Source organism: Felis catus, chromosome A2 (genome assembly GCF_018350175.1).
Source record: "Felis catus isolate Fca126 chromosome A2, F.catus_Fca126_mat1.0, whole genome shotgun sequence".
Lineage (NCBI taxonomy): Eukaryota > Metazoa > Chordata > Mammalia > Carnivora > Felidae > Felis > Felis catus.
In genome coordinates, this window is record NC_058369.1 from 147,423,926 (window position 1) to 147,434,554 (window position 10,629).

At 37.6% G+C, this 10,629-nt stretch overlaps 1 protein-coding gene across 4 annotated transcripts in view; it reads left to right on the forward strand.

Annotated features, from left to right (window-relative positions):
• Positions 1–10,247, forward strand: part of MKLN1 (muskelin 1) — a 378,358-nt gene extending 368,111 nt beyond the window's left edge. For all 4 annotated transcript variants that reach the window (XM_003983064.6, XM_006929380.4, XM_003983063.6 and 1 more), the window contains one exon: positions 9,895–10,247. In XM_003983064.6, coding sequence (XP_003983113.1) covers positions 9,895–10,016 — 122 coding nt within the window. In that variant the 3' untranslated portion in view covers positions 10,017–10,247. The remainder of the gene's footprint in view (positions 1–9,894) is intronic.
• The last annotated feature ends 382 nt before the right edge of the window (positions 10,248–10,629 follow it).

Below are 10,629 nucleotides of genomic sequence, written 5' to 3' on the forward strand. Positions count from 1 at the left end.
TGTATGCTGTTATTTTAATTGTTTAAGATAAACTCTACTTGAAACTCCAGTGTTTCTGACACTCCAGATATGGGCATCAGTCTCCATTTAGGAGTACTCTCATTTAGTATCAATGGATTATTAACGTAACTAGACTGTAGTGAAGTGGGGAATCTTACAGAATCCAGCAGAAATCAGGTGAATTTTCAAGAATCTTTTTGTTAGGATACATCATTATGATAGCTTTATGTTTTCAACAAGACTGTAGGCTTTTGAAGTATGGGAATTTCCAGCCCCCCTCTTGGCATTACAAATACAGTCACATGGTAAATGCTTATTAATTCCATTCATGCCACTGCTGTTATAATTTGCCTTAGAGCTGAACAGTAGTATTGAGATTTTCCAGTATATGAAATACAGATACTAGTCTTTATCTCTAGCATAAAATAACACTTTGGGATAGCAATTTAATTTCTTCATCATCCTTCTGTCTCCTAAAGGTGAGCTATACCTCAAAGGAACAGAACATATATAATTCTGGTGTTTTTCAGTGGGATGGGAAAGAATAGCAATTTTCCTTGGGGTCTTGCCCTTTCTTATTCCATAACCAGTAATCGAGGCTTCTCCACTGATAGAGGCACCTCTGGTCCTGAGTTCTAATTCCGGAACACATAGGATTCCACAGGGTAGGACTGAGCACACTTTGCTATAAAACATAGGTTCTCTGAAAATTTAGTTAATTGTTTAGCACTATTCCATACAAATATTTTGAGGCTAACAGAGAGCTTAACCCTGTGATGAAGAACTTAAGTATAAGCATTATTTTAGAAAGTCCATACCCTTGTGAATTTCATCATTTGAGACAGATTTAGTGATACATGAATTAGGAACCTGGCACATAGATATTGTTTGAATGAACAAGTGCCTTGTTATGCATGGATACCACAGCCCAGGGCCATTATTTCTATTTTATTGGTGGGCAGCACTAAAATGTCTCTGGCTGACTTATATTTAGCCTTTAGAACAAAAATGTCTTGGCAGTCATTTAAATATGTTAGGTTGGTGTCAGCAAATATTTTACCTTTAACTTAACTCCTTTCTTTGGTCTCTTCCCCATTCACTGCCAGCTAATATATTTTTCAGGAACAGTTTGTTTTACTTGGATTCCAAGCAAACCTCAGATACACTGAGAACAATACAAACAATAGAAAAAAATACAAAAAGAAAATTCCTGTGGGGTTTTACTTCCTACCGTGTTTGAAGGAGGCAGTATGTTTAGTAGTTAGAGATGAGAGTGTAGGAGAGTGATTAAGAGTCAGAATCTAGGTTCAGATATCAGTTCTGCCACTTGCTAATTTTAACCAAATTAATTTCAAAAAGCAACCTTGAGGGGTGCCTCGGTGCCTAAGTCGGTTCAGTATCCAACTCTTGATCTCAGCTCAGATCTTGATCTCAGGGTCGTGAGTTCTAGCCCCACATTGGGCTCCACGCTGAGTGTGAAGCCTACTTAAAAAAAAGTGACCTTTTGCAAGTACCTTTTTATTTTTTTTTTTAATTTTTAACATTTATTTATTATTTTTCAGAGACAAGAGTGTGAGCAGGGGAGGGTCAGAGAGAGAGAAGGAGACACAGAATCCGAAGCAGGTTTCAGGCTCCAAGCTGTCAGCACAGAGCCTGATGGGGAGTTTGAACCCACAAGCCGTGAGATCGTGACCTGAGCCTCCCAGGTGCCCCGAGCAAGTCACCTCTGTAATATTTAATTTCTCCATTTATAAAATGGAGGTAATAAGAGTACTTACCTTAAGTTGAGAGAATTAGGTGAAATAATTATGGCGAACACTTAACACAATAAAACAGTAAGTGCCCCATTCAGAGTACTATTAATATTACCTCCCTCAAAAACATAATCTTCTTGGGATACCTGGGTGGCTCAGTTGGTTAAGCATCGGGAACTTGGTTTCGGGCTCAGGTCATGATCTCACAAACCATGAGTTCAAGCTGCACATCGGTCTCTGTGCTGACAGCTCGGAGCCTGCTTAGCGATTCTTTCTCTCCCTCTCTCTCTGCCCCTCTGGGTGCACGCTCTCTCTCTCAAAATAAATAAATTAGAAAAGGATTTAAAAAAAAAATGTAATCTTTGTAACACTGGTAAGTTTGGATGAAAGGCAAATTCAGACTGTATGCCAATTTTAATAAGGAGAAATTTGGTATATTATTTATAAACAAAATGTATTTTTCTTAATGTTTCATGCCTACTTCAAGTTCCTGACTCTTGTTTATTTCCCATCAGATTGTCTTATCTTCACTCCACTTAGAGTTGAAATCAAGTGGGGTATTTCACGTGTAGATATATACATTTTTTAAGATTTTTATTTTTGAGTAATCTCTACACCCAATGTGGGCCTGAAACTCACAACCCTGAGATTGAGTCACACGCTTCACCAACTGAGCCAGCCCAGTGTCTCTAGTTGTATACATTTTTTTCATGTATAGATAAACTAAACACTTCATTTTCTAAATTCTCCAAAAAATTTGCCTCTGCTAAAGTTTCTGACAGACTTCCTTCCAAATTGCTTCTCTTAACCTCCTAGTGAGAATTAATTATCGACTAATGTCCTATGTACCTTAAAGAAATAGAAAAATGGAAAGTGATTTACAGACAGCTGACATCTTAATTTTGAAAAATGACAGACTTGAGAGCAAAATAACCTCTGGGGATCTTTAGAGCTTCTGGTGGCTGTGGGCACTTTTAAGCTTGAACTCAGACATTTTGCTAATTTTTAGAGCTGTGTCTTGGTTCCAGAAAGTATGCATTGGTACAGTTTAAGAGTACTTTCAGCAAGGTATGTGAGAACTAGGAAAAAATCTGTCCTGTAGAGCATTTTGCCTTTTTTTGTTTGTTTGTTTGGAAGGAGAGAGAAAGATTGAGAGTCAGTCAGTCAGTTGGGTGTCCGACTTCAGCTCAGGTTATGATCTCGCGGCTCATGAGTTTGAGCCCCACTTCAGGCTCTGTGCTGACGGCTCAGAGCCCGGAGCCTGTTTCAGATTCTGTGTCTCCCTCTCTCTCTGCCCCTCCCCCACTTGCACTCTGTCTCTCTCAGGAATGAATAAACATGAAAAAAAATTTTTTTTAATAAAAGATGCTTTCTTCAGCCTCTTGTCTGTAACCCACATGTTTACAGATACTTTTTATATAATAGTGAATTTATTATTAGCAATAGAAAGTATAAATAAACTTATATCCAGGAGAAAAATGTGAATAGGAAAACTTACCTAGTCCGTATAGGATATTAAGTTAAAAGTATTGTATATTCCTAATAGTTCACTTTTCTTTTTAGAGCAGTCATTATCTTTAGTCATGATAGTAGCAATAAAGTGATAGCTAGTATTTATTGAGCACTTCTATGGGGCCAGGTACTATTCTAAGTACTGTACATGTCTTAACTCATTTAATCTAGATAATAATCCTATGAAGTAGCTACTGTTGTGAGGCCCTTTTATGTATGAAGAAACTAGGACGCTTGCCCGGGAATAGTGCTGGTGAATGGCAAAACAAGGATAGAAACTTGAATAGTATGGCTTCAGAGCTCACTCTCTATAAACTACCAACTATACTGCTTCTCATTGAGCTCTACCAGTTTCTACTACTCTGATTAATTTCTTATTCCATTTTATGATGAAAATCAAGTGAAAGAAACATTGATTAGGAGTGTGAGATTTATGATAATCAATGTAACCGTTTTTGTCCCAGCTCTGCCTTTTAATTAGTCATGTTACATTCCTAGTGCCTACCCTTTTTAATGTATTTTTTAAAAAAACATTGACTACAGATAAAGCTTAAGATTCTTCCTGAACAACTTTCCTCAGCTCTGTCTCCTCTCAAGTGTAACCTTTCATATCTGGCAGATCTTTACACAAACACACATATACACACAACCATATACACAGATAACAAATACAGCTGATTCTCTTTATTTACAGTAGTTCTGTTAAGTCATCAGTCTGTTCTGTTACGGCTGAATTAGTGAATACTGAACCATTACCCTATGGGACATAGGGAGTTAAGTTCCTTATATTGTTCATTCATTAACATTGAACTCAGGCAACAGCACTGTAACTCTTTCCTCAAAGAAGCTTGTCTTAACACACACATTTTCTCCATTAGGCACATTATGGCCTTTTTGCATTTAAGAACACTAGACAACACTTCAGCACTACATTTGGGGGATCATTTTAAGCAGTGAGGTCACCAACAAAAAGCACAAAATGCAAAAAACATGACACTAATAGACCAAAAAGGACGCTTGTTTATAATGTGAGAGGTGAAAAAAGAAGGCAGAGCATCACCCAGTTCATCCTCAGCTGAGAACGTGTGTGTATTTTCGCAGCTGTCCACTTGTCTGTGCAAGACCACATAGTGCCACAAGTATTTATTTTGAGTTTCAGCTAAATTTTAATGGGCAGACAAATGCACAAATATCTGAATAATAAGGATGGACTGTACACACAGACACAGATGTATAGTTTTGTATGTTCTGGTTTTATTACACAATGTAAAATATGTATTCTACAACATAACATTTTAAAATTTAATGATGTGGCGTGGAGATGTTTGCAAGAAACTATAATCTATTGTATTCTTATTGAGTGATCTATGATATTCCATAATAGGATCTACCATAATTTAAACATTCATCTAATGATAGTGTAAATTTCAGTCTTCTCACTGGTAAATGGTGAATAAAAATAAAACCTGTTCAGATGGTAACTATACTTACTGTGAGGAGTATTGAGTAATGTATGGAATTGTTAAGTAAAAATCACCACATTGTGGGGCACCTAGGTGGCTCAGTTGGTTGAGTGTCTGGCTGTTAATTTCAGCTTAGGTCATGATCCCAGGGTCGTGGGATCAAACCCCATGTCAGTCTCTGTGCTGACTGTGAAGCCTACTTAAGATTCATTCATTCATTCATTCATTCATTCATTCATTCGTTGAATCATTCTCTCTTTCTCTCTCTCTCTCTCCCCCCACACTGCTCTTCTCCCCTGCTCACATATACTCTCTCTCTCTCTCTCTCTAAAATTAAAAAAAAAAAAATCACTAAGTTGTACATTTGAAACTAACATAACATTGTATGTCAGTATACTCCAATGATAAAAATATTTAAGTCAGAAAATGAATTAAACATGTTCTTTTAAGGGTTAAAGAAACTTAGCACACTGCTTACAGTTTAAGCACTCAGTGAATATTTGTTAATAAAAATACATAAATGAGCTTTGGAGTCAGACAGACATGGGTCCACGTTCTATTCTCTTCTCTCATCAGCTGTGAGATCTTACTAAATTACTGAATCTCTCTAACCTGTCTCACACGAAAGGGGAGTTTATGATAAACGCTTCATTATTTTTTTTATAAGAATGAAATGTGGTCATGTATAAACTACCTAGCACACAGCAGGAACTCAGTGTTTCCCTCCCTCTTAAATCATTTAATCTCATGGAAATGTATTTACTTCATTTGATATTATTTCATAAGAAGACAGGTGTTTCATTAGTAATACATAGGTATTACTTCATTAGAGGATTACCACAGAATCAATATTTTCTCCTAAAAATAAAACATCACCTTTTTACAAATATAGAAAATAAAGAAAAACCTGAAAGTTGACTACAAACAGAAACCTGTTTATCCAGTTGGTAACATTACCACCCAATAGCAGGGGGGAAGAGAGAAAATGTTTAGTACAATGCTTAGACCATACTCCTACTGAAATATATTTTAAAGACAGTGAAAGCAAAGAAATCTTGTGTTTTGCCTGTAGTGGTTTGGGTATAGTAATTCTGGAATGTGTTTTGTGTGTATTTCAGGTTGAGCAAATGAGTAAATATGATATTGCAGAATGTCAGTTTTCTTAGTGGAAGAAAGGAGGTACTATAAATAGGGAATGGGATAAGGAGAGGAAGAATCCTTTAACATTATTAAAAACTGAGAATCATCAATGAAATCATGAACTCATGATTTTGGCTTAAAAAAAGCTATATAATATGTGTGTACATATGTGGATAGGCCTAGAAACAGCACCACCCTTGGCCATTAGCACAACTGATCTTGGTTTCTAAATGTTACCACTAAAAAGGAATAAGGCGTCCTTGGGAAAATGGCTCATTCCAGAACTGTGTAAAGATGAGCTTGGATATCTTGTTGTGCCAGAAAGGAACAGAGTTTTTTTTTTTAATTCTTTTTTTTTTTTTTTTAATTTTTTTTTTCAACGTTTATTTATTTTTGGGACAGAGAGAGACAGAGCATGAACGGGGGAGGGGCAGAGAGAGAGGGAGACACAGAATCGGAAACAGGCTCCAGGCTCTGAGCCATCAGCCCAGAGCCTGACGTGGGGCTCGAACTCATGGACCGCGAGATCGTGACCTGGCTGAAGTCGGACGCTTAACCGACTGCGCCACCCAGGCGCCCCAAAAAAATTCTTTTTTAATGTTTATTTGTTTTTGAGAAACAGAGACAGAACGTGAGTGGGGGAGGAGCAGAGAGAGAGAGGGAGACACAGAATCCCAAACAGGCTCCAGGCTCCAAGCTGTCAGCACAGAACTGGACGTGGGGCTCGAACCCACAAACTACGAGATCGTGACCTACGCTGGAGTCAGACACTCAACCAACTGAGCCACCCAGGTGCCCCGTTAATGGGAACATTTAAAAAAGACATAGAAACCAGCTCAAAAGAGCTCTCACTGGCCCAAATTGGGACAGTATGAGTATTAAAATGAATAATGACAGTAATAAATACAATATATTGAAGAAGAAAAGGATCCATGAGAACATACTCATGCAAACAAATAAAATGGAAGGGAAAAAAAACTTTATAATTAATGTCAGTCAACAAATATAGAAGGAATTGTAATTAGAAAAACAGCATTGTAGTTGTTTAGCAAGATATAATTATTTTAGCAAGAATCATCAGTGAATGCTAATATCATTGGGTGCAAGTCTCTTGGGGAACAGGATATTCACACAGTCTCAAATTGTATCCTCGTCAATATTTTACTAATTATAGTGGTAGAAAAGAACACCTTCACATTGGAAAAAAATTGGCTACTATAGCTTAAGTGGTCAAAGTGAACATTGGGACACACTGATAGCATGTGCCTCCTGACATGATGCACTGAGAAGGACACAGTATCACTTATGTAGTATTCTTGTCAGAACTGCATAAATTTCATTCTGATCATGAGGAAGCAGTCAGACAACCCAAATCCAGCACATTCTGCTACATAACTGCTCTGTACTTTTCAAGAATATCAGTGTCAGGGTGCCTGGGTGACTCAATTAAGCATCCAACTTCGGCTCAAGTCATGATCTCACAGCTTGTGTGTTCGAGCCCCGTGTCAGGCTCTGTGCTGACAGCTCAGAGCCTGGAGCCTGCTTCAGATTCTGTGTCTCCCCTACCCCACTTGTGCTCTGTCTCTCTCTCTCTCAAAAATAAACATTAAAAAAAAAAAAGGAATATCAGTGCCATTTAAAAAAACAGAGGCTGAGGGGCACCTGGGTGGTTTAGTCTATTAAGCATCTCTTTATCTCAGGTCAGGTTATGATCTTGAGGTGGGATCGAGCCCTACATTGGGCTGGCTCCATGCTGAGCGTGAAGCATGCTTGGGATTCTCTCTCCCCTTCTCTCTGCTTCTGCCCAACTTGTGTTCTTTCTCTCTCAAGATAAATAAACGGGTTTTTTTTAATTAAAAAAAAAAAGGCTGAGGAACTATTCCAGGCCAAAGAGACTTGAAGGGGCACCTGGATGGCTCATTTGGTTAAGCGTCTGACTCTCAGGCCATGATCTCACGGTTTTGTGAGTTTGAGCCCTGCATCGGGCTTCACACTGGCAGTGCGGAGACTCCTTGGGATTCTGTGTCTCCCTGTCTGTCTGCACCCCACCCCAACTTGCACTGTCTCTGTCTCAAAATAAATAATAAACTTTAAAAGACCCAAAAACTAAATACAGTGCTTGATAGTGGATTGAGTTTTAGTTCAGTGGAGAAAATGACTATAAAAAAGACTATTGTTAAGTTTCCCAAATTTAATATATAGTGGCTATTCAAGTGATGTTCTTAGGTGAAATGAACTCAAGTAAGAGTGAAAATGTCTACAACTTACTCCCAAATAGTTCCACAAAAAAAGTATGTGTGGGGTACAAACAACAGAAAGAATGAGAACATGTGACAATGTTAACAATTAAGTAATCTAGGTGAGGGTATATGAATATTTGTTGCATTATTGAAACTTGTCTAAGAATTTGAAAATTTTCAAAATAAGTTGAAAATAAAGCAATTTAGAAATTCAGAAAAGCAATTTAAATAGGGGGAAAAAGTAATACCATCATTCAAAGCTAACCTTTGCTTACATTTTGGAGTATTTCCTTCTGTTCTTTTCCATGATATTTCTTTGTTAAATCTTAAGCTCCAAAGAAGTAAACATTTGCTCTCCAACTTAAAATAATAGTAAAAAAACATTTTTTAACAAAAAAGAATGTACTTTTCTTGAGGCATTGTTTATTTTCCTTCCAGGAAACTGATATCCTTGGCAATGTTCTGTTCTGTTCATGTTCTTTACAAGAATGAAAACAGTGCACCTAAAATAGTATTCTAAGTTGAATGAAAATTGGTCCAATTTGAAATAATTTTCACTGAGTATTATGGCATATATAACTCTTTCTGGCACTATTTCTGTTTCTTGTGGTAGTCTATAGGGCTCTCATGTCTCAGCCATTTCAGGAATGGGGAAATCAAAAGACTACTTTGTTTATCATTCGTTATATGTACATAAGACATTTGAGGCAGCTTAAAGCAATACAGCAGCTAACTAAAGGAAGGAAGCATCTCACTGAATATTCCTTTGACTGGAATGAACTTGAAAATTAAATGTTTACTAAAGGTTAAAGGGGAAAAAATCCTGTAGTTCCATTGGCCCCCACCTTTTAAGAATGTCATCCACTTTTTTTTTTAATGTTTATTTTTGAGAGAGAGAGAGAGAGAGAGAGAGAGATCATGAGCAGGGGAGGGGCAGAGAGAAAGGGAGACACAGAATCCTGAGCAGGCTCCAGGCTCCAGGCTCTGAGCTGGTAGCACAGACCCCGACGTGGGGCTCAAACCTACGAACCATGAGATCATGACCTGAGCTAAAGTCAGATGCTCAACTGACTGAGCCACCCAGGCACCTCTGTCATCCACTTTCTAATGTTTACCTGCAGAAAAGTCGTTCATTGCTCTGTTTTTCACACAACGTATGCCTGGCGTAGAGCATGGTGCATAGTATCAAACATGTATGGCCAGGTACTGTTCTCTGCTATCATACATGTATTTCTTTCCCTCAGTTATGTTTTCACTCAGTTCTCTGAGACTACATTCAGCTCTTGGGACCTTAATGATTTTAGACCACTTTCTAAAGAAAGTGATTTTATTTTTCATTTTGATTTTATTGTATTTTTTTTATTATAAAAAAATGTTAGTGGTCGGAAGTATTATAAAGTTGGAAAAGAGGCAGAAATTTCCTCAGTGGACTAGAAGAGGTAAATGTAAAGAAAAGAAGAGAGTCAATATTAGTTACTAAAGTGCCAGTCATCAGAACAGGTGCTTCTCACATAATTATATCTAATATGCACAATATCCCCATGAGTATACAAGATTAATACAAATTTATAGCTGACCAGACAGTTGCAGAAAGGCTGATTAACTCACCTAAGATCACACCACTGCCAGGTACTAGACCTGGGTTCGGGACCTACGTTTGTCTGGTTTTAAAATCAGATTTGGTTTTGATTTTTGCATTCTACATTGCTGCTTTTCTCAACTAGCTTCTCCGTTACATGTTTTAGACACAATGGATGAGTTTCTTTGTATCTCTCCCTTTACCAGGCTTTTCCGATGTGGATCACACCTATGCTCAAAGAACTCAGCTCTTTGACACCTTAGTAAATTTCTTTCCTGACAGCATGACTCCTCCCAAAGGCAACCTGGTAGACCTCATCACGCTGTAACTGAAGAGTCACTGGACAGAAATGGAGAACGTCTGATTTCAGTATTTTGGAGTCCAACTCTGTTGACCGACAATTAGGCTGCAGTGATTGAGGACTGCACCAGAATTTTGAAGGGATCTTTACTGTCACAAGTTTTAACCCTCTTCCTTCATACCTGACCTCAGCCCCTTTCTCCTCATCCCATTCCTGAATTAGGCTAATAAAGTGAAATTGGTATACTTTCCATTTAAATATATATATATTTTTTTCTTACTTTAACTTTTAAGAACTAATGAGTATAAAAGAAAAAGTAATCAGGCAGTTTACCCTTTTCTGATTTTTATTTCATTTTTATAAAATTGGGGCAAGTAAGCACTATTAACAGACTCAGTGCTGTAATGTAAGAATTGGGGTTTTGTTGTTGGCTTGTTTTGGCCTTCTTTCTCCTCCTTTCCCATTTCAGTTTACCTCGCATCATGCAAACTGCTTATAAGTCATGTCACTTGTTTACCTCTTTAATTCATTCTTAAAAGTGTGGAGTTCTGTAGGGCAAATGATGTAAAAGTGATGTATGTGTCTCTGTTGACTAGAGTCTTGTATTACATTAAACAATAGGAAGAACAGAGGGCTCTAT